Source organism: Pristiophorus japonicus, chromosome 2 (genome assembly GCF_044704955.1).
Source record: "Pristiophorus japonicus isolate sPriJap1 chromosome 2, sPriJap1.hap1, whole genome shotgun sequence".
Lineage (NCBI taxonomy): Eukaryota > Metazoa > Chordata > Chondrichthyes > Pristiophoridae > Pristiophorus > Pristiophorus japonicus.
This window is the reverse complement of record NC_091978.1, coordinates 239,665,500-239,690,883: the sequence shown is the minus strand read 5'-3', so window position 1 is coordinate 239,690,883 and position 25,384 is coordinate 239,665,500. Positions and strand designations below refer to the sequence as shown.

The 25,384-nt window shown below is 43.5% G+C and overlaps 1 protein-coding gene across 1 annotated transcript in view; it reads left to right on the top strand.

The window, feature by feature from the left end:
• The window catches only part of fras1 (Fraser extracellular matrix complex subunit 1), a 757,390-nt gene that overhangs the window by 614,818 nt on the left and 117,188 nt on the right, over nucleotides 1-25,384 (top strand). Inside the window, exons 49-53 of the mRNA XM_070871094.1 lie at nucleotides 1,241-1,381; nucleotides 4,817-5,044; nucleotides 6,115-6,228; nucleotides 11,353-11,503; nucleotides 18,332-18,491. Coding sequence (XP_070727195.1) covers nucleotides 1,241-1,381; nucleotides 4,817-5,044; nucleotides 6,115-6,228; nucleotides 11,353-11,503; nucleotides 18,332-18,491 — 794 coding nt within the window. The remainder of the gene's footprint in view (nucleotides 1-1,240; nucleotides 1,382-4,816; nucleotides 5,045-6,114; nucleotides 6,229-11,352; nucleotides 11,504-18,331; nucleotides 18,492-25,384) is intronic.

Genomic DNA, 25,384 nt, shown 5'->3' with positions numbered 1-25,384 from the left:
GCCAGTTTCGATTTGGTCTGGAGTGTGTGGGAGGGGAGAATCACCGGGAACCACCCGCTGACGTCAGTGGATGGCCGAGTGGTGCAAGTGACCTCCCGCCTGCCGAGATGCCAGATTGGTGCGGGCGGGAGTCGGCGCCATAACGGGGGTGGACCGCTGTGAGGAGGCTGGTCTGTCCCCAACGGTAGGTATGATGAGTTGAAAAAAAGGTTAGTAAACAATTTTTTTTAATTTTCTTTACAGCGACTTAACTTGATGGCGTCCCCTGAAGGTCTTCCGATGTTTTTTTTTGATACTTTTTAATTGCAGCTCTTCGACCCTGCATGGGTCCGACTCCATCCTCGGCGGCACTTGGGCGGCAAGCGCCTTTGCCGCCGGGAATGAAAGCTCCCGCCCGCTGCGGCCCAGATTGACGACGTAAGTCCCTCATTTACCGCCGGCCGCCCTTTCCAAGGACCTTTTTGCCGAAAACCCCGCCCAGAGTACCGTCAGGTATCTCGGCGGCCATCGGTGGTCCTTTGGGCGGCCCTTGCCCTTCACCAATTTCGGCCCCGAAATATTTAAAGCAAAATTTTTTGGGGAAAAATAAATGTCCATGTTTTAAAGGGGCTAAAAATAAACTTACCTTATTGCACAGGTTTTTTAATGCATAAATGGTTGAAAAAAAAATGTTAATTTTTTTAAAACTCTTGCGCTTTTATCAGAAGCAATAATTTTTACGGGCATTCGCTGGGCGGACATTGGACAAATAGCCCAACTCGCCGCCCGCGGATGCCCTTTTCCTGGGGATATGTTGGAATTCTTGATAGATCGCAATTCCGGGTTTTCGTGCATGCGCTTTGCGCACGGAAACCCGGGAACATGTGCAACACTTGCAGTCGCATACGTGCCCGTAGGGGCCACAAATTATGGGCCTATGTTTATTTTATAAACCATGAGAAATATCTGACTTTTTTAGAATAAAATGAAAGATTTTTAATGGCCAAAGCCAGAACTGCAAACATTCATGAATAAATAGTTCAACTATTTTCTAAAAAAAACAAGTAAATGTGATCTGTGGCAATTCTTGCGTTTTACCTGTAAAGCTAATTGAATGGCCTATATAAATTTCTATGTTGCTTTATTAACTTCTAGAACAATATGCATTTATGATAATATAAGATTTCAATATTTGTGCTGCTCAAAGTTACTGCAGTTCTTGACTAAAGAGAGCATTATCTTGTTTTCTTTGTTAAATCAGGTGTCTCAAACATTTTACATTACTATTCGCCCTGTGGATGATGCACTGCCAGTGGTACAGATCCCTGGAATGCGAGTGCAAGAAGGAGTGAGAAAGACTATCACTGAATTTGAGCTGAAAGCCATTGATGCAGACACTGAAGTGAGTTTTCAGTACAGCCCTGCTCTAACTTGTCTCTGTGTTTCCTCAGTGTTGAGATATAACTTGGCTGTGCCTCCAGTCTACCTTTGTTCACAGTTTTTTAATTTCACAGAGCAGAATATGTTTGTTGCTTCTAACATGTAACTGAGAACAATTAATGGTACAGGTAAGGGGTGAATGAAAGAGAGTCCTGTTACCACTTGCAGCTTGATATTTTGTGCTTTTGAGATTTCCTTATGTTTCCATTTTGCACTATTGTGGGGGTGACATTAAGCAGAATGGAATGCACTGACATTTAAAGGTGAATTTCTGTCCATTCATAGTCAGTGAGGGACAATCCCACTTTGAATGTTTTTCTGTTTTTTTCAGAAATGTTTTTTAAATGCAAACCAAAGCATTGTTTTTCTTTTCATTATATAACTTTTTCATATTTAATCACACTAATTTTTTTTTACTGTTTCTTACTTTTGTACTCAAAGCACTGTACTCATTTATATGTCTCTCTGGGTTGCATCATACCTGTTTTGTTGTAAAAATAACAGACACAGTTGTTACTGAGGGCAATCTAGCTCCTGTTTTCCATTCTTCTGTCTCCCACAATACTCAATGATGAAATTGATTTCATAGTGTGCCTTTATATTGGAAATAAGATGCGGCAATTTTTCCTGTTTCTGCAGCTAGGCCTATCAGATCTCTCTGAAACAGCATGTAGAGGAAAATTAAGTGGGAGGAGAGTAAGCCCGCAAGGGAGTCCGCCTGATACTCCATCCATGAAACAATGGACGGAAGGTTCTCTCCATCCAGTTTTCCTCCATGTGCTGCTTTCAGGTGATTTAATACACCCAGGAGCAGGAAAATCTCCCCCCGTACATGATGTTAAATAGCAATACTCTCTGACAGGAGGAGGGTCATTTCACACTGTACCACCTGGGCAGAAACTGGCAGAGTGGATCATCCAGCCTTATAGGACCCACTCAGTTTCTGTTCTGTTGATTTCAATGGAACAAAGATAGGGCGGGTACTAAAAGAAAAATAAATAAAAGAATCATAGAATGGTTACAGCACGGAGGAGACCATTTGTCCCATCGAGCCCATGCAAGAGCACTTCAGCTAGTTCCACTCCCGTGCACTTTCCCCGTAGCCCGACAAGTTTTTTTCCCTTCATGTACTTAATCAATTCCCTTTTGAAAGCCATGATTGGTGAGGCCACACCTGGAGTATTGTGTACAGTTTTGGTCTCCTAACCTGAGGAAGGACATACTTGCTATTGAGGGAGTGCAGTGAAGGTTCACCAGACTGATTCCCGGGATGGCGGGACTGACCTATCAAGAAAGACTGGATCAACTGGGCTTGTATTCACTGGAGTTCAGAAGAATGAGAGGGGACCTCATAGAAACGTTTAAAATTCTGAAGGGGTTAGACAGGTTAGATGCAGGAAGAATGTTCCCAATGTTGGGGAAGTCCAGAACCAGCGGACACAGTCTGAGCCATTTAGGACCGAGATGAGGAGGAATTTCTTCACCCAGAGAGTGGTGAACCTGTGGAATTCTCTACCACAGAAAGTTGTTGAGGCCAATTCACTAAATATATTCAAAAAGGAGTTAGATGAAATCCTTACTACTAGGGGGATCAAGGGGTATGGCGAGAAAGCAGGAATGGGGTACTGAAGTTGCATGTTCAGCCATGAACTCATTGAATGGCGGTGCAGGCTAGAAGGGCCGAATGGCCTACTCCTGCACCTATTTTCTATGTTCCTATGAATCTGCCTCCACCACCCTTTCAGGCAGTGCATTCCAAATTTAAACCACTCGCTGCGTAAAGTAATTTTTCCTCATGTCGTCTTTGGTTCTTCAGCCTCTCACCTTAAATCTGTGTCCTCTGGTTCACGACCCTTCAGCCAATGGGAACAGTTTCTCTCATTCTGCTCTGACTAGTCCCCTCATGATTTTGAACACCTCTATCAAATCTTCTTTCTCAACCTTCTCTGCTCTAAAGATAACAACCCTAGCATCTCCTATCTATCCACATAACTGAAGTCCCTCATCCCTGGAACCATTCTTGTAAATCTTTTCTGCACCCTCTCTAAGGCCTTCTCAGAATTGGATACAATACTCCAATTGAGGCCGAACCAGTGTTTTATAAAGGTTCATCATAACGTCCTTGCTTTTGTACTCTATTTATGAAGTCCAGGATCCCGTATGCTTTTTTAACCACTTTCTCAACCTGCCCTGCCGCCTTCAACGATTTGTGCACATATACCACCAGGTCTCTCTGTTCAAACACCCCCTTTAGGATTGTAACCTTTAATTTATATTGTCTCCCCTCGTTCTTCCTACCAAACTGTATCACTTTGCACCTTTCCACATTAAATTTAATCTGCCACGTGTCTACTCATTCCACCAGCCTGTCTATGTTCTCTTCAAGTCTATCACTATCCTCCTCAGTGTTCTCTATACTTCCACGTTTTGTATCATCTGCAAATTTTGAAATTGTGCCCTGTACACCCAAGTCCAAGTCATTAATATATATCAAGAAAAGCAGTGGTCCTAGTACCGATCCCTGGGGAACACCACTGTATACATTCCTCAAGTCCGAAAAACAACCGTTCACCACCATTCTCTGTTTTCTGTCAATTGTGTATCTATGCTACCATTGTCCCTTTTATTCCATGGGCTTCAACTTTGCTGACAAGCTTATTATGTGGCATTTTATCAAACACCTTTTGGAAGTCCATGTACACCACATCAACCGCATAGCCCCCATCAACCGTATCTTATTACCTCATCAAAAAAATCAATCAAATTAGTTAAACTCAATTTGCCTTTAACAAATCCGTGCTGGCTTTTCTTAATTAATCCACACTTGCAAGTGACTGTTAATTTTGTTCAGGATTATCATTTCTAAAAGCTTCCCCACTACCGAGGTTAAACTGACTGGTCTGTAGTTGCTGGATTTATCCTTGCATCTTTTTGAACAAGGGGTATTATTTCCAATTCTCCAGTCCTCTGACAGCACCCCCGTATCCAAGGAGGATTGGAAGATTATGGCTAGTACCTCTGCAATTTCCACCTTTACTTCCCTCAGCATCCTAGGATGCATCCCATCTGGTCCTGGTGACTTATCTACTTTAAGTACAGACAGCCTTTCCGGTCCCTCCTCTTTATCAATTTTTAGTCCACCCAGTATCTCAACTACCTCCAAAAGGAAGAATTTGCTTTTATATAGCACCTTTCATGATCTCAGGATGCCCCAAAGCACTTTACAGACAATGAATGACTTTTTTGAAGTGCAGTCACTGTTGTAAGGGTGGCAGCCTAGCACTCGGGCAGCGAGTTTTAAAATTACCCCTTGTGTTAATGCTAATGTGATATTTTGAATTAATTGATGAACTGTAATCTGAATATCTAGTTAATCTTATAAACTCTGACACCACAGGCTGAATCTTTGACCTTTACCATTGTTCAACCACCACGCCATGGGACAGTTGAGCGTACCAATAATGGTCATCACTATCGTCAGACCAACACATTTACAATGGACGACATTTATCAGAACCACATCAGTTATAATCACGACGGTAGTAACTCTCTCAAAGATCGCTTTGCTTTCGTCGTATCTGATGGGACCAATCCTTTCTTCATCGTTGAAGAGGCAGGGAAGGAGGTGAGTCCTTATCGGAAATGATGAATCTAACAAAACAGGTATTACTTTTTTTTAAAGAAGCATTGAAGAAACCCCAGTTTTAGCATTGAGGGTTTGAACTTCTGATATTTTTTCTTCTCCTTCCAATTTTCTTTATGTGTGGGGCCAGCTACTGAGGGGATGAAATTCAGCGTCAGCACATAATGGGTGATAGCAGATTGGCAGCCCGTTTTACAACCTGCCTGATTTTCTAATCCATTGACTTCAATTCTCAAGCTACAAAACAGGCTGATTCGCTATCACCCATTTTGTGATACCGCTGAAGTCGAATTTCACCCCCAGACTATTGGCAGGCTGTTCAAGATCAGCGAGCGCCAGAGGTGAGCTTCATCCTGCCCTTCATCAGCGATCAGGCTGATTGTTCACCTGCCGAGCCCAAGAACTTTCAGGTCTTTTATAAAACCTTCACTGTAGACTGGGGATTGAAGTGAACAGTTGCAACAGAGAGTCACTTATATTTCTGTTACACTCAACTTTTTATTTAATTACGTTGCTATAATTTCAATGATGGCACTAGTTTTCAGAAGTAAGACTTGGTGGGGGGATGTGGGGCGTCCTTGGCAACTCCTGGTGATGGTCTATAGCTGAATCAGCAGCAGCCTGGGAGCATCCAGTCCATCTCCCTCTCAGCTGGAGGCATCAAACCAGACAAATGTTAAAAAATAATTTGTGTATGGGGGAGGGGGTCAGAACGTGTGCCCCTTCTGCACCACCAGAATCTTGTCGCAGTTTCCTGGGTCAGGGTTCATCTAATATGCATACCGGGATCCCAGTGGCATTCCTCTGCCAATCCCAGCGGTGCTGTAGCAGGACTGCCCATTTTAGCCAGGATCATGGAGGAGAATCTTGGCCTAGACATTGGCCAAGCAGTCTGATGGCACAGAGGCAAAAGAAGAGTCGAGAGAGGTGGTGGAGAAGTCGAGCTGTGTGTCTGTTTCATGAACCTATATTGTGACTTAGTGACATATTTGTATGATTTGCAGTTGTTACTAACCACGGACATCATTTTGTTTCTGATCATTTGAAACCAGATTGTGACAGCTGCTCCCCAGAAGTTTAAGATTGATATTCTGCCTGTGGATGATGGGACACCGAGAATTGTTATCAACCTGGGACTACAGTGGTTGGAGTACATGGATAATAAAGTAATTCAATTTGCTGCATTTCTAGCACAAATACAAGGATCAAAGCTTTGTTTGTACAACTAATAACATTTGTGTTTTGCATTGCAAATTTAGCAATTTATGTTAGTTTGAGGCAATATTTAAATGATCGGTTGATGTAATTTCTGGTCCAGTAAAAGAGTGATTGGGCAGTGGTTGTCTTGTTAGATTCAGGGAAAACTAGCATTTCTCTTTAAAAAATATGGTACATCACCAAAACTGGTACATTTGAGACCGATAACATAAGAAAGCATGGAACAAGAAAGGGATACCTAATCCATCAGGCCAGTTTCTTCTTCAGACCACATACTTTCTACCCTATCATAGATTCTGCTCATGAGTGAATTTTTAATTATTGAGTGAAATTCCTGTTTGAAACCTTTTCACATAAAGACATTGTGGGTATTAGATTATCCTCCCCACTTCGATATATATATTATATATATATAAGAACTGTCAATTAATTGCAGTTAACTTCTGTGATGAAGAGGTTTGGATGTTTTTAAAAACACACGTTAATCCTGGACGTTACATGGAGGGTGCTATTACTTAAAAGAGTGTGGAGGCGGCGGATTTGGTGTGACCCCGACCCGTGAGGAACACCAGAGACAGGTCTGGGTCTTAAAAGAGCGTGGAGACATGCCACTACAAGACACAGTGCATGCTGCTGGCTGCAGGAGTGTGACAGCTGTGAAGAGGGAGACTGGATTTGACGTCACCCAAATCCAGGTCGCTGATTGGAGCGTGGACAGCTACAGCAGGAGCGGCGAGGTTGGGGCGAAGTAGCGCCGAGAGTTTGTAGAGCGACGTGATCGGGGCCCAGGAGAGGCGTGAGTTTGGGCCCAGAAGAGGCGAGGGCCCAGAGGCAGTACAAGCCAGCTCACACTATGATATGTGTGCGCACTAAGTCTGTGCAGCAGAGCTGGTCTCCAGTCATCTTGGTTAATCCTTGCCACTGGACCTAGACCTAGCTCTGTCAAGCCCATGTGGTGGCTGGTGTGCAACAGCCAGCACACGTTAAAATCCACGCACAGGCATCTTCCACCCTTCAAGATGTAATTCGGGACCTGGAATATTAGGTCCTTCATTGAAACACCTGTGAGCTCATACCTTTTTGGCGTGGAAGCAAGTCATCCTTGATTGGAGGGACTGCCTATGATGATGATTTACTAATAAATACCAGGTGAAGTAGTGGAGTTCTATTATGTTTTGAGCATGCTGTCCTACATGAATTGTTCTATAAATAGAGGCTTTGTTTAGCTTTGATGTTTTCAGCACAGTTTGCATCCACTCCTGGAGCTGGAGGACTCTCATTTTTCCTGGTAAAAGCCCTAAGAATTTGATTAGTGTTGTGTAGTGATGAGGGTAGACAGTCTTTTTGGTTTGCTCAATGGCAATTTACTGGATCCCCATTACATATATATTTATAGGTGAGTAAGATTTAAAGTTATTGATAGGATTAACAGTTGTATATGAGGTACAAAGATAAATAATGGAGGATCATAACTTACATTTCTCTTTGCAGGACTTTGAAAAACCTGTTCATTTTCAGACTTAATTGCAGGATCAGACAGAAAGATGTAGTTTACCATAACACCCAAATAAATTATTTTTCAGCTAAAAACTATTTATAAATGATGTCACCATCCTGTCCAATAACGATGTTTACTAAATAATCTTTATATTGTTTGTTACTTTTCTTGGCACATAATATCATATGCTAACATTGTAGTGATCCAGTTATGTAACAGGATAAGTTTTAATTTGGCCGTCTGTATTAAAGTAATTAGATGCAAAAAAGGGAACCGTGCCTGAAAGCCCACTAGCAGGAGAAGAAAGAAATGGAAGTCTGGGGCCATTGGTAAGCTGGAAGAAGTAATGGGGACGAAAAAGGAATCTGTTGCGTGTAATAAGAGTAAAAACTCAAAAAAATAGGTGAAAAGATGATGACAGAGAATTTGAGACAGGGAGCTGAAACATTTGCTCCAAAGAGCCGCCCAGTGGCCACAGTGTGCAATTGCATTATGACATCAAAGTAAGAAAATTGAACGGGAAATGTGGACATAGAAATTTATAATGACAGAAGTTGATGAAAAAGTTTAGCCAAAAAAGTGACAAGACAAGAGGAATTTAGGAAGTGCACTTTCGTCAAGGTCCTAGATCATAATTTTACTCAAAAGTGTGATGGAATACTCTCCACTTGCCTGGATGAGTGCAGCTCCAACAACACTCAAGAAGCTCGACACTATCCAGGACAAATCAACCTGCTTAATAGGCACCCCATCCACCACCTTAAGCATTCACTCCCTCCACCACTGGCACACCGTGACTGCAGTGTGTACCATGTATAAAATACACTGCAGCAACTCACTACAGCTTCTTCAGCAGCACCTCCCTAACTCGTGATCTCTCCCATCCAGAAGCATAAGGGCGGCAACCACATGAGAACACCACCACCTCCAAGTTCCCCTCCAAGTTACACATCATCCTGACTTGGAAATATATCGCCGTTCCTTCATCGCCACTGGATCAAAATCCTGGAACTCCCTCCCTAACAGCACTTTGGGAGTACCTTCACCACAAGGACTGCAACGGTTCAAGAAGGCTTCTGAAAGGCAATTAGGGATGGGCAATAAATGCTGGCCTTGCCAGTGACGCCCACATCCCAGGAATGAATAAAACAAATTATCCCTACATTTATCTATCTGAATAGCTGATTCTAATATGTGATTGTCTCTGAGGCCTGATTTCCATTTTCTTTAGAGCTGCAGAAAACTATGTAAGCTTAAACAAACTTCAAAACAATTGAGCAGTTCCAAGCACGGTTGAAACTTTTTAAACTCTGATTGTTACAATTAGTATAATTTGTGGTTTCTACATGTGCTTATGTCTCTTTGTTGGATGTAACGCAATCTTAAACAGCGTATTCTGCTCCCTCTCTCTTGAAGGAAATACCAGTCCTGCTGTCTCCAACTTGTTAATTCACCTGCCAAAGCCAATAGAGGAGTGACTGCTGCCAACGACTGGAGGCTGCGCAGAAGCATACTGTGCATTAATCTGGAAGCTGATATCAATGATGCTTCTGCTTGCTTCAGAGCCTGCTCTGTGCCCGGCTTTTTTTCACAGAGCCTGTGAAGTGAACAACTAAAAAAACGCTTAGACTGCGCATGTGCAACTACTTCAACTTCATTACCAGCAGTCGCTGCCATCAAATAAACCCGGGGTTCTGATTGGCAGCCTGACCTTTAATTGACTCCAGCACTCAAGAACACATAACACATGCATTCTATTTTACATGGCATAATGTTATGGGCTGGATTTTCAAATGTCTATAACCTCAGTTAGCGCCCAGAGGGGGTGTTAATGCGAGCTTTAGAGCTTACCAACCAGGCGTGCAGCTTTTAGCGCCCCACTGGAAAATTAATTAGAGGTTTACTGGGGGCGCAAACATCTGGCGTCTGGCTGCTGACAATCACTCCAATCATGACGTCAATCCTGGTCCAACGCCCACGCTTTCACCCCACTCGCTAAATTAAGTGCATACACCTCATTTAGCTCCCGCCAGTAACAACGTCTGAAAAAACAGTCAGTACAGACTTGCAGAGTCGTTAACTGGTGGCTACTTAAAAGGGATGAGAAAGCACTTCCGTCAGAGGTCACATTCAGTGCAACGTTTACACAGAGCACATTGCGTGAGCCTCCGAGTTTGCAGCGGCAGACGGACATAACAGTACAACCTGAAAACAAGTGATTTTGAAAACTTTAAAGGGTGCATTACTATGCTGCACCTTTAAGACTCGGCTTTTCCCAGGATCTGAACCAGTATTCAGCACATGCGCAATGGGTCCGCAAAATTTAACGATCAAACTTTCGTTAGGTATGGTGTGTAACGGCTGATTTAGCACCCCTATCATCTCCTCGACCAATTCCGACAAATTTCTCGGCGAGAGGCGCAAACTTTATCAAGACGCTAAAATTATCGCTCTGCCTGGATTAATGCCACAAACAGAGGCGCAACCGAATTTCCACCCCTATATGTTTATTCGCAAATTACTTTGGATAACCCCATCTGAACCAATGTATAATTCCATGTAAGTAAATATAAAACTCTAAATAGTGACCATAAATATGAACTCAAATAGGAAAACAGATTTTATGTTTTTTTTGAATGAAAATTATAGCATCAGTAATAAAACAAACTTGAATGAGGTGGATGCAGTAATTGCAGCAATTAAATTTGTGATTAAAAGCAGAGTTCAAATTTTTTTATTGCAATATTTTTTTTAATTGCTTGACTGCCCTACTATATATCTATGTATACACACACTAAAAACAATAGGATTCAATTTTAATTGCATTATCTTTTTATACTATGCTTGTGGTACAAAAGGATTAGTTGATAGCAACCCACTAAATTTAGGATTTAGTGCACCCGTGGGCACTACCTACACAGTTGCACATGAGTGACTCCAGTCCTGTGCAGCTGTGCAGTAGATATCAGAGGACTATTGCTTGGCCTAACAGGACAAAGAGATTTCCTAGCTCAGGGGATCACAGTCATGATTCCCCCAAACCTAACAATGATTTGAATAATATTGACAGCAGAAACATGTCTCCTTTAAATTTCTTCGGTTGATAACTTTAATATATAAGCTTATTTTGAAACGGTTTTATTCCATATTTTTAGTTTTGCTATGTTTTCTATTTTAAACACACATATATAATCACACAAAAATTGAATTCCTGGGACATAACTGCAGAAAAAACTTTAATTATATGTCCATTGCTGTAAACACATACACCGGGAATTTTCTTGGCACTTCTCCTGTTGTGCCCCATTAACTTCGGCACAAATTCAGTGGAAATCCCACTTACACATCTAAACAGACATTCTGCTGATATTTTGCCAAATATTAGGGCAGGAGGAGGACCAAGGAAATTCCTGGAAATTATTGTAACATAACTTACATATTTATTGTACACAGATTTATTTGCACTAATGTTCCTAGATCCGTATGCATTTTCATACCAAGATTTGATTAATTCATATACATTATATTCTTTCACTTATATTAATGCTGTGAAATGATGATCCTCCCAATTCAGGCCATCAACCTAATTACTAAGAAGGAACTATTGACCATGGATCCTGACACTGAAGACAAACAGCTGGTTTATGAGATTACCACAGAACCAAAGCATGGGCACCTGGAGAGCAAACTCAGGCCTGGAATCCCTCTAATGACATTCTCACAAGGTGAGTTCCCATTATTTCTGTTGATCCTCATGTACAAGCAGAGTTGGCTGATTAAGATATTAGCACTACACTATAGAATACAAAGCTGATTGTTTATACAAACAACTGTCATGATGTATTCATCTGAAGGTAATCTTCACAACGTGGTTTGTTGTGAGAGTGAGTTTGGAGGCTTCGTCCTGTGTGACGTGGGTGATGAGCAGCATGATGAAATGTGGGATGGAGTCAAGGACACTCACGTCAAAGACAGAGTCTTGGTTAAGGAGATCTTCGAAGTGCTCCTTCCAGCGAGCGCTGACTGCCTCTCTGTTCTTGATGAGCACCTCTCCGTTCTTAGCTGTCAGTGGAATAGGATCTTGAATGCTTAGGCCGTAGGTGGACTTGACTGCGCTAAAAAATCAAAGCACTTCGTGATTGGCAGCTAGTTGCTGGATCTCTTGCGCTTTTTCCACCAACCATCTGTTCTTTAGGTCACGAGTTTTTTGTTGGACCTCGGCCTTCAGTTCTCTGTAGGTCTGCTTTCTTTCACTCGAGATGTGCTGTTGTTTCCAATTCAAAAATGCCTTGTGTTTGCGGTTTATTAGCTCCTGGTTCTCCTGGTCATTTTCATCGAACCAGTCTTGATGTTTTCTGGTAGAGTAATCAAGAGTCTCTTCACAGGTGTTAATTATGGTGGACTTGAGAGCAGATCAGGCACTATGTACACTCTGCAGCTCCGGTTCATTGGGAGCCGTCAGGTTGGCTGTGAGGCGTTGGCTGAATAGGGCTTTCTTTGCAGGGCCTCTGAGTGCTTCAGCTTTGATTTTTCTGCAGCAGTATTTCTGTTGCCCCCGCCATTTTGAGGCTACGTTGATGGAGATAACAGAGCGGATTAGGCGGAAGCCAGTCCAGCAATCGTCCGCTCCTGTCATGGCGTGAGTGATGCAGACGTTCTTGCGGTCTCTCCGCATGCGACACCGTGCAACAAATCCAAGAAAAATGGAGGAACAGCATCAAACTCTGTACATGGCTTTCTTTGACCTCACAAAGGCCTTCGACTCTGTCAACCATGAGGGATTATGGAATGTCCTCCTCAAATTCGGCTGTCCTCAAAAATTTGTCACCATCCTCCACCTGCTTCATGATGACATGCAAGCCGTGATTCTTACCTATGGATCAACCACAGACTTAATACAAGTGCAGACCGGGGTTGAGCAAGGCTGTTATCGTACCAATGCTCTTCTCAATCTTCCTCGCAGCAATGGTTCATCTCACCTTTAACAAGCTCTCCGCTGGAGTGGAGTTAATCCACAGGACAAGCAAGAAATTGTTCAACCTCCGTTGCCTCCAGTCCAGACCCAAGGTTGTTCCAATCGCTGTCATTGAATTACAGTATGCAGACGACGCTTGCATTTGTGCACACTCGAAGGCTGAACTCCAAACCATCGTTGACACCTTCACTGAAACGTAAGAGAGACTCAGCCTTACGTTAAACATCCGTAAGGCAAAGGTTCTCTACCAACCTGCTCCCACCGCACAGTACTACTCCCCGACCATCAAAATCCATGACGAGACCTTGGACAATGTGGACCACTTCCCATACTTTGGGAGCCGACTATCAGCAAGGACAGACATCGATGACGAAGTCCAACACCGCCTTCAGTGTGCCAGTGCAGCCTTCGGTCACCGGAGGCAAAGGATCTCAAACCTGGCACCAAGCTCATAGTCTACAGAGCAGTAGTGATACCCGCTCTCCTATATGCTTCAGAGACATGGACTGCATACAAATTAATTGGCAGGATAGGCGCACTAACGTCGGCGTTCTCTCTCAGGTCAACATTCCCAGCATCGAGACACTGGCCACGCTCGATAAGCTCCCATGGACGGACCACATTGTCTGCATGCCCGGGACTAGATACCTGAAACAAGCACTCTGCTCTGCGCAACGTCATGGCAAGCGAGTCCCTGGAGGGCAGAGAAAACGCTTCAAGGACACCCTCAAAGCCTCCTTGAAAAAATGTAACATCCCCACTGACTCTTGGGAATCCCTGGCCCAAGACCGCTCAAAGTGGAGGAGAAGGCGCTGAACACTTCGAGTTTCTTTGTCGGGAGCACGCGGAAGCTAAGTGCAAACAGCGGAAGAAGCGTACGACAAATCAAACACCCCACCCATCCATCCCTCCAACCACCATTTGCTCCATCTGTGACAGAGACTGGAGATCCTGCATTGGTCTCATCAGTCACCTTAGAACTGATCTTAGTGTGGAAGCAAGTCATCCCCGACTCCGGGGGCCTGCCTAAGAAGAGAAGATTTCCTCAAGAAGCACCTCCATCTCTACATCAGAAAAATTCACAGCTCTCCAGTCACTTGGTTCCCTTGCAGTCATGTCCTTCAGCTTGTTTCCTGCTCCTGGGCACTCTGTGCCTTTAAATCCAGTAGCAGCACATAAGTTTCCACTCCCACAGATACATCCACTCAATCCCAATGGATCTCCAACGGGAACCCGCCAAAAAAATATACAAATAACCTTACCCCAGGAAAAGGGTGGGTGGATGGATGTGCACATCTAGCAGCACTTATTAAAGATGTAATAGCAGTGCATTTGGAAAGCAGTGACCGGATCGGTCCAAGTCAGCATGGATTTATGAAAGGGAAATCATGCTTGACAAATCTTCTAAAATTTTTTGAGGATGTAACTTGTAGAGTGGATAAGGGACAACCAGTGGATGTGGTGTATTTGGACTTTCAAAAGGCTTTTGACTAGGTCCCATACAAGAGATTAGTGTGCAAAATTAAGGCACATGGGATTGGGGGTAATGTATTGATGTGGATAGAGAACTGGTTGGCAAACAGGGAGCAAAGAGTGGGAATAAACGGGTCCTTTTCAGAATGGCAGGCAGTGACTGTAGGGTACCGCAAGGTTCAGTGCTGGGACCCCAGCTATTTACAATATATATTAATGATTTAGACAAAGGAATTGAATTTAATATCTCCAAGTTTGCGGATGACACTAAGCTGGGTGGCAGTGTGAGCTGTGAGGAGGATGCTAAGAGGCTGCAGGGTGACTTGGACAGGTTAGGTGAATGGGCAAATGCATGGCAGATGCATTATAATGTGGATAAGTGTGAGGTTATCCTTTTTGGTGGCAAAAACAGGAAAGCAGATTATTATCTGAATGCTGACAGATTAGTAAAAGGGGAGGTGCAACGAGACCTGGGTGTCATGGTACATCAGTCATTGAAAGTAGACATGCAGGTACAGCAGGCAGTTAAGAAAGCAAATGGCATGTTGGCCTTCATAGCAAGAGGATTTGAGTATAGGAGCAGGGAGGTCTTGATGCAGTTGTACAGGGCCTTGGTGAGACCACACCTTGAGTATTGTGTGCAATTTTGGTCTCCTAATCTGAGGAAGGACATTCTTGCTATTGAGGGAGTGCAGCGAAGGTTCACCAGACTGATTTCCGGGATGGCAGGACTGGCATATGAAGAAAGACTGGATCGACTAGGCTTATATTCACTGGAATTTAGAAGAATGAGAGGGGATCTCATAGAAACATATAAAATTCTGATGGGATTGTACAGGTTAGATGCAGGAAGAATGTTCCCGATGTTGGGGAAGTCCAGACCCGAGGTCACAGTCTAAGGATAAGGGGTAAGCCATTTAGGACTGAGATGAGGAGAAACTTTTTCACCCAGAGAATTGTGAACCTGTGGAACTCTCTACCACAGAAAGTTGTTGTGTCCAGTTCGTTGGATATATTCAAAAGGGAGTTAGATGTGGCCCTTATGGCTAAAGGGATCAAGGGGTATGGAGAGAAGGCAGGAGTGGGGTACTGAAGTTGCATGATCAGCCATGATCATATTGAATGGTGGTGCAGGCTCGCCAGGCCGAATGGCCTGCTCCTGCACTATTTTCTATGTTTCCACCTATCAAGTGTGCACTCTAAGCCACTTAGTCCAATCCTCTCCTTAGCTCACTTGCCATACCCTTTAATATTTCTCTTTACAATTTACAGCACAAAAACAGGCCATTCAGCCTAACTGGTCCATTTATCCCCCACACGAGCCTCCTCTCATCCCTCATCTAACTCTACCAGCATATCCTTCTATTCCTTTTTGCCTCATGTGTTTATGTATGAATGCATCTATGCTGTTTGTCTCAAGTGAGTTCAACATTCTAACCACTCTCTGGATAAAGATGTTTCTCCTAAATTCCTTATTGGATTTATTAGTGACTATCTTATATTTATGGCCCCTAGTTTTGGTCTATCCCAGAAGTGGAAACATCTTCTCTATGTCTACCCTATCAAACCCTTTCATAATCTTAAAGACCACTATCCAGTTAGACCTCAGCTTTCTCTTTTCTAACGAAAAGACCCCAAGCCTGTTCAGTGTTTACTAATGGGTAAAAACCCTCTGTTACGATATCATCCTTGTAAATCTTTTTTGACACCTTCTCTCGTGCCTCTATATCCTTTTAAAGCTTGGAGACCACAACTGTGCACAGTACTCTCCTAATTGTGGTCTAACCAAAGTCATATATATATTTAACACAACTGATTTTCAATTCTATCCCTCTAGAAATGAACACCAGTGCTTTGCTTGCTTTTTTATGGTCTTATCAACCTGTGTCACTACTTTTAATGATTTATGTACCCCTTGATCCCTTTTCTCCTCTACTATTTTCCAAGGAGTGTGTGGCCCCCTTATTCTTCCTGCCAAAATGTACCACCTCCCAATTTTCTATATTGAAATGAATTTGCCAATTACATGCCCATTCTGCAAGTTTACTAATATCATTTTGTAATTTGTCAAAATCTTCCTCAGTATTTACTATACCTCACCATGTTGTCCACAAATTTTGAAATGCTACTTCTGATTCTCGGGTCAAAAACGTTTATCTAAATGGTGAACAACAGTAGTCCCAGCACTGATCCTTGTGGAGGACCACTTCCCACCTTTTGCCACACTCTTTTCTGTTTTTTGGCCAGTTTGCTATCCATTCTGCTACTTGTCCCCTGACTCCACATGCTTTGGCCTTAGCATGAGTCGACTATGCAGTACATTATCGAAGGCCTTTCGAAAATCCAAATATATTATATCTACTACATTACCCTTGTCTACTCTTGTAAGGTTGATCAAGCATGATCGTCCCTTTTGAAATCCATACTTACTATTATTTATAATATATTTTCAAAAAAACTATCCCAATCCCATTTAAAAGATCTTATGGACTTGCTCCAATGATTTGTGGCAGTGAATTCAACATGTTAACCCACTATGTAAATAGTTTTTTTTTTAAATAAACTTCACTTTCATTCTTTTTGTGATTATCATAAGTTGATGCTTAGTTTTTCTCACTTTTGGGTTAGTAGAGATGGAAAGTATGTTATATGGGCCAGATCAGCACCAACCTGGCAGGCAGGAGCCTCATCCATGCCTACTTCAACCACACCCCTGCTGCTCAGCACTGAAGCCAGTGAAGTTCTGCAAAATGACTTTCCTTCCAATTAGTTAGCATAATGAAAACTTTTTATAGGTGGAGGCCTGTATTCTTGCATTTTCCTTTTCCTTCAACCACTTTTCTAGTCTATTCTTAAACTAATTTATCTGTTCTTTGTTTGGTGTGGATGTGGCACAATTATCAGCAGAAAATAACTCACAAACAACACATGAAGAATTAAATGTCTGGTGTCTTAATTAAAAAATCATTTAGCAAGCCTTGCTTTGTTTAGAGAGTCAGTAGAATCATGTGTGATATTTCTCACACACAAATGATGTGATGATATATTTCAACACAACATATATCATTGTGTCAAGATTTACTAAAGACTTTGGGCTCGAAATTCGGTGCATTTGTGCCTCCTGTTAGAACACCTGTGGAGTTCTAATGGGGCACAAATGCCTTACCGCCTGAGCATGATGCTGGCATTGACTCCCGCCATAGTGGGTGGAAGTTTAGCGACAGTGTTAGAGCATTGCGCCCCGATTTCCTGTGCCCGGAGATCGTGACGTCATCGCCACACAGATCATCCTGTTAACGTCCCGGCCCAGAAATTGCCTTTCATCCCCTGCAGCCACGTTGGGCGATAACACCAACAGCTGCAGTGGTCGCGTATCGGGAGGGCGGCCACTACCAGGATGAAAATTAAAGGCGAGGTGGCTGGGGGCGAAAAAATACTTTAAAAAAATTTGTTGCCGTACCTGATGTGGTTTGTTCACGGGCTCTTGACCGCAGTCGCTCAGCCTGGTACTCTGCTTGAGTGATGGGCTGATCACACGGCACTCCCGCTCCCTAGTGGTCTAGGTAGGTGCATTTTCCTTCTGCAGAGCCGGCAGTGTGGGCCCTTCTCTTTAATTGAGGGAAGAGCCCCACGGACACGGCAGCGCTACACGGCCAAGTGTGTAGCGCTGCTGAGGCATCCGCCCCGTTACCGCCCCCGGAACCCAAATTTATCGAGAGGGGCAGGACTTCTGCGTCTGGCGTGACTGGTGCACCTCCCAGATGTTACCACCCCCAAACAGGGCGGTAATGAATTTCACCCCCTTTGGGACTGAAAAAATGGGTCCGACCTCACAGTTTCAGTTTAAGATGTGTGCCCTCTCTAACCCTTCTGAACTTTCAGGGGTCCAAGGAAGGTCCTGGCCCTTCTGTACACCCAGTGGTCTCCTGCCATGAGTCTGCTGGAAGGCCCGTGCAAATTCTGGGCCTGTTTCAAAAAGATTTTGCTCCATTAAGTGTTGTGCAAATGTAAGGACTTTCATCGGTATCTTTGAAAACATGTGAAGGACAAGACTTTATGTATATTTCATGTGGAACATGCACTGTCCCAATTTATTTGCTTGCAGAGGATATTAACTTGGGTTTGGTCTGCTACATTTTAAATGAAGACAAGATTCAAAAGACTATGGACACGTTCAAGTTTTTGGTGAAAGACAGCAAACCTAATATTGTCAGTGATAATGTGTTCCACATCCAGTGGTCTCTCATCAGCTTTGAATACACCAGGTAGGCATCCTTTATATGCTGCTGTTTTATTTCTGACATCTTCCAACACTTCAAAAGTGCCTCATTAGCTTTGAAATGCTTTGGGACGTCTTGAAAGGTGCTATATAAATCCAAGTTTTTCTTTAGCCAAATACACAAACCTTCAGGTCAAGAAATTTGTTGAGGCTGCACCTGTTTTACAGAACCTTCCACTGACCCCACATAACCTTGACCATTTTCCTGGGTCAGGTATCCAGGGTCACAGCATGCGAGGAAATCACTACTGCAGCACCTGAAGAGGCAGAGAGGATTTAAAGGGGTGAAAAAGTCCTGAAGATTCCTCGGCATATAAAGTTAGTTGGTTGAGCCTATGTGGAGGGAGAAGAGGCCACAACTCGCCCATCTCCCTCCATTCAATGGCTTAGAAACCATACCACCACTACCTCAGGGACACCCACAACACTCTTCCTGGCAGTCTTGGATATGGCGGAGACAGCAGCAGTAAGAAGGAAAACCCGGTGGCTTGCCACGCCCTGTCTCTCAGCCAGGTTTTACATGTGCCCGGTGGAGAAGTGACGGCCAGCGGCTGTCCTGGCAGGGATAGGGGGAGATAAATTGAAATGGCTATCCTGCCCATTTTGGCTGGGTTACCAATGGAAAATCTAGCCAAAAAACTCTGATAACCAAGTGGTTCACCCAACTCAAGCAAATTTTCATAAGAGCCAAGACCCTAATACCAGTTGCCAAAGGAGGAGATGGGGATGAGGGACAGCGGGCGTTACTACAGTGCATAAGGGAAGCTGAGTGTTTTGTAGATAGCATGTTTCAGGAGGTAGTCACCCCGCAGCTACAGAGAGTTCAGGAGGAGAGGGAGTGGGTGACCACCAGGCAGACTAGGTGGAACAGGCACAAACCAGTATTCAGTGTTGAATACCAGCGAGAGTGATGACACCTCGGGAAAGTGCGATCAGAAGCAATTCCGCAGTACCGTGGAAGACTCAGTTGCACGGGGGCACAAGAAAGTATAGAAATGTAGTTGTTATAGGGATTCGATAGTCGGGCTGGACAGGCATTTCTGTAACTGCAGGCATGAGTCCCGAGTGTGTACCTCCCTGATTCCAGGTTACAGAATATTACTGAACGGATGCAGAGCATTCTGCGAGGGGAAGGGGAACAGACAGAAGTCGTGGTCCATGTTGGAACCAATGACATAGGTAAGAAAAGTGTACAGGCAGGAATGAGAACTAAACATTCCTGGCTACAACGTATTTAGGAGGATAGGGAAGGATAAAAGAAAGGAGGTAGGTGGCAGTATTGATCAAGGATAATATTACAGTTCTACAGAGGGACGATATACGAGAGTGTTCAAAGACTGAGTCGATTTGGTTAAAGTTAAGGGACAGAAAAGGAGCTGTTAAATTGCAGGGTGTTCAATATAGACTCTAAATAGTGAGACAGAAGAGCAAATCTGCAGGCAAATATCAGAGAAATATAAAAATAATCGAGCAGTAATAGAAAGGGACTTCAATTACCCTAATAGAGAAAAAATAGTTTAAAGGGCAAGGCGGGTGAAGAATTCCTAAAATTCCTAAAACAGGAGAATTTTCTTAATCACTATGTTTCTAGCCCAATGAGGAATGAAGCAATGTTGGATCTAGTTCTCTGGGATGAAGTAGGGTAAGTGGAGAGTGTTGCAGTGGGAGAACATCTAGGTAATAGTGATCATAATATAATTAGATTTACAGTAGTTATGGAAAGGGACAATGAAAAATCAAAGTTAATAATGTCCAACTGGAAGAGAGCCAAGTTCACTAATATGAGAAGGGATCTAGCACAGGTGGACTATAAACACAGATTGGCCAAGAAAACAGTAAAGGAACAATGGCAGGCCTTCAAGGCGGAGATAGTTCAGGCACAAATCAGGTATAAGGAGGAAAGATGGAATCCAAAACTAGAGCTCCCTGGATGACAAAGGAAATAAAGATTAAACTAAAATCGAAAAAGGAGGTTTATGACAAATCCCAGGTACAGAATACAGTAGAAAACCAGCCAGAATACAGAGAGTACAGGCACCATTGAAAAAGGAAACAAGAAGGTCAAAGAAAGAATATGAGAAAGGATTAGCGGGTAACATAAAAGGGAACCCAAAAATCTTCTATAAACATATAAAAAGTAAAAGGATAGTTAAAGGAATGGTGCAGCCGATTAGGGACAAAGAGGAAATCTTGTGGAGAGAAAGGGTACTGAATGAGTACTGAGGCACTGAATGAGTAATTTGCATTCATAAGAACATAAGAATTAGGAACAAGAGTAGGCCATCTAGCCCCTCGAGCCTGCTCCGCCATTCAACAAGATCATGGCTGATCTGGCCGTGGACTCAGCTCCACTTACCCGCCCACTCCCCGTAACCCTTAATTCCTTTATTGGTTAAAAATCTATATATCTGTGACTTGAATAAATTCAATGAGCTAGCCTCAACTGCTTCCTTGGGCAGAGAATTCCACAGATTCACAACCCTCTGGGAGAAGAAATTCCTTCTCAACTCGGTTTTAAATTGGCTCCCCCGTATTTTGAGGCTGTGCCCCCTAGTTCTAGTCTCCCCGACCAGTGGAAACAACCTCTCTGCCTCTATCTTGTCTATCCCTTTCATTATTTTAAATGTTTCTATAAGATCACCCCTCATCCTTCTGAACTCCAACGAGTAAAGACCCAGTCTACTCAATCTATCATCATAAGGTAACCCCCTCATCTCCGGAATCAGCCTAGTGAATCGTCTCTGTACCCACTCCAAAGCCAGTATATCCTTCCTTAAGTAAGGTGACCAAAACTGCACGCAGTACTCCAGGTGCGGCCTCACCAATACCCTATATAGTTGCAGCAGGACCTCCCTGCTTTTGTACTCCATCCCTCTCGTAATGAAGGCCAACATTCCATTCGCCTTCCTGATTACCTGCAAACTAACTTTTTGGGATTCATGCACAAGGACCCCCAGGTCCCTCTGCACCTCAGCATGTTGTAATTTCTCCCCATTCAAATAATATTCCCTTTTACTGTTTTTTTTCTCCCCAAGGTGGATGACCTCACACTTTCCGACATTGTATTCCATCTGCCAAACCTTAGCCCATTCGCTTAACCTATCCAAATCTCTTTGCAGCCTCTCTGTGTCCTCTACACAACCCGCTTTCCCACTAATCTTTGTGTCATCTGCAAATCCACTACACTCTGTGCCCTCTTCCAGGTCATCTATGTATATTGTAAACAGTTGTGGTCCCAGCACCGATCCCTGTGGCACACCACTAACCACCGATTTCCAACCCGAAAAGGACCCATTTATCCCGACTCTCTGCTTTCTGTTCGCCAGCCAATTCTCTATCCATGAGAATTCTCTCTATTCATCTTTGCAAAAGAGGCGGACCAAGGTAATGTTGCAGTAGAGGAGGAGGGAGTAGAGATATTGGATAGAATAAAAATAGATAGAAAGGAAGTGCTAAATATGTTGGCATCACTCAAAGTTAACAAGTCACCCAGTTCAGATGAAATACATCCTCGGTTTCTGAGGGAAACAAGGGTGGAATTAGCAGAAGCTCTGACCACAATCTTTCAATCCTCCTTGGATATGGGATTGGAGCCAGAGGACTGGATGATTGCAAATATTATACCCCTATTCAAAAAAAGGCAAAGGGATAAACCTAGACCTCGAACTTGGTGCACTCACCTCCTACTGTTGACTGCAGCTACAGCCCATGTGCAACATTGTGTACATTTTTATTTTTATGTGTTGCCACCCCTCCCTGGGCCTGACTCATAGAAACATAGAAAATAGGTGCAGGAGTAGGCCATTCGGCCCTTCGAACCTGCACCGCCATTCAATAAGATCATGGTTGATCATTCCCTTAGTACCCCTTTCCTGCTTTAGCTCCATACCCCTTGATCCCGTTAGCCGTAAGGGCCATATCTAACTCCCTCTTGAATATACCCAATGAACTGGCATCAACAACTCTCTGTGACAGGGAATTCCATAGGTTAACAACTTTGAGTGAAGAAGTTTCTCCTCATCTCAGTCCTAAATGGCCTACCCCTTATCCTAAGACTATGTCCCCTGGTTCTGGACTTCGCCAACATCGGGAACATTCTTCCTGCATCTAACCTGTCCAGTCCCGTCAGAATCTTATACGTTTCTATGAGATCCCCTCTCATCCTTCTAAACTCCATTGAATAAAGGCTCAGTTGATCGAGTCTCTCCTCATATGACATCCCTGGAATCAGACTGGTGAACCTTCGCTGCACTCCCTCAATAGCAAGAACGTCCTTCCTCAGATTAGGAGACCAAAACTGAACACAATATTCAGGTGAGGCCTCACTAAGGCCCTGTACAACTGCAGTAAGACCTCCCTGCTCCTATACTCAAATCCTCTAGCTATGAAGGCCAACATACCATTTGCCTTCTTCACCGCCTGCTGTACCTGCATGCCCACTTTCAGTGACTGATGGACCATGACACCCAGGTCTTGTTGCACCTCCCCTTTTCCTAATCTGCCGCCATCCAGATAATATTCTGCCTTCGTGTTTTTGCCCCCAAAATGGATAACCTCACATTTATCCACATTACTGCATCTACCATGCATTTGCCCACTCACCCAACCTGTCCAAGTCACCCTACAGCCTCTTAGCGTCCTCCTCACATTTCACACTGCCACCCAGTTTAGTGTCATCCGCAAACTTGGAGATATTACACTCAATTCCTTCATCTAAATCGTTAATGTATATTATAAAGAGCTGGAGTCCCAGCACTGAGCCCTGCGGCACTCCACTAGTCACTGCCTGCCATTCTGAAAAGGACCTATTTATCCCGACTCTCTGCTTCCTGTCTGCCAACCAGTTCTCTATCCACGTCAGTACATTACCCCCAATACCATGCGCTTTGGTTTTGCACACCAATCTCTTGTGTGGGACCTTGTCAAAAGCCTTTTGAAAGTCCAAATACACCACATCCACTGGTTCTCCCTTGTCCACTCTGCTAGTTACATCCTTAAAAAATTCCAGAAGATTTGTCAAGCATGATTTCCCTTTCATAAATCCATGCTGACTCAGTCCGATCCTGTCACTGCTTTCCAAATGGGCTCCTATTTCATCCTTAATGATTGATTCCAACATTTTCCCCACTACTGATGTCAGGAAAGATGGTGAGGCTCGTCCCGGATTTGAACCCGTGACCTCTCGCATTTCAACTCTGAAGATCCCAAAGTGAGAATCATACCCCTAGCGGCACTTTGGTGAGAATTGCATTTGGACATTGGGAGCTCCCGCCCGCTGCCGCCCACATTCAGGGCGTAAGTCGTTTTTTTGCCGCCAGGCGGTCTTTGCAGATCTTTTTGCGGAATCTCCCTGCCAAAGGACCGCCAGATCGCTCGGCGGTCCTTTTGGCGGCACTTGGGCGTGCCTTAGCTTTGACCAAGTTTGGGCCCCTAGTAACTACAGGTCAATCAGTCCAACATCACAGAACACTGTCAAGCACAAAATTCATTCTCACTAGGAGAAACATGGGTTAATAAGGGACAGCCAGCACAGACTTGTTAAAGCAAATTGTGTCTGACTATCCTGATTGAGTTCTTTGCTGAAGTAACAGAATGCTGAGGAATATAGTGCAGAACCTGTTGCATATATGTACCTTGCTAAAGTAGCACATAACAGACTTATTTGGAAAATAGAAGTACATAGGATCAAAGAGACGGTGCTAACTTGGGTACGTAATTGGCTACGGGATAGGAGGCAGAGAGTAGTGGTTAATGGATGGTTTTTTTTGACTGGAGAGAAGTATGCAGTGGGGTTCCACCAGGGATTGGCAATAGGACCATTGCTTTTCATGTTTATATATAAATGATCTGGACTTGAGTATAAGGAGTACAAATTTGAAATTTGCAAATGGTACAAAACTTGTCAACGTGGTAAATAGTGGGGAGGGTAGTAGCAGATATCAGGGAGGGCATAGACAGACTGGTGAAATGGGCAGACACATGGAAGATGCAATTTAATGTGGATAAGTGTGAATTGATGCACTTTAGGAAAGACAAAATGGAGAGTCAGTATAATCTAAATGGTACTATTTTGATGGGGGAGCAAAAGCAGGGTGACCTGGGGTGCATATTCACAAATCTTTGAAGGTGGCAGGGAAAGTTGATAAGGTGGTTAAGAAAGCATTTGGGATACTTGGCTTTGTAAATAGGGATATTGAATACAAAAACAAGGAAGTCACGCTAAACCTTTACAGATTGCAAGTTAAGCATCAACTGGAGTATTATGCATAATTTTGGGCACCACACTTTAGGAAGGATATCGATCAAGGCCTTCGAGAGATCACAGAGGAGGTTAACCGGGATGGTACCGAGATAAGCGACTTTAGTTATGTTAAGAGATTGGAGAAGCTTTCCTTAGAGCAGAGAAGGTTAGGGGAGACATAATTGAGGTGTTCAAAATTATGAGTGGTTTTGATTGAACAAGTAGGGAGAAACTGATTCCTCTGGCAAGTGGATCAGTAACCAGAGGTCATAGATTTAAAATAATTGCAAAAGAACTAGAGGGGAACTGATGAAAAGTGTTTTCACACAGAGGGTTGTTATGATCTGGAACACACTATCTGAAAGGCTGCTGGAATCAGATTCCATGGGAACTTTCAAAAGGCAATTGGACATATACTTGGAGAGGTCCAATTTATATGGTTATACACTTTCAAAGAGCCAGCACAGGTACAACGGGCAAAATGGCATCCTTCTCTGCTGTTTGCTTTATTCTATCATATAATAGTAAAATCTATCAAAACTGGGATAAATAGGACAGATATCCCTTTAGAATTCTTGGGGTGACCTACTTTTGCATTACCCATCCCTTTTTCTTTCTTTAGGCCGTATACCCTCTTA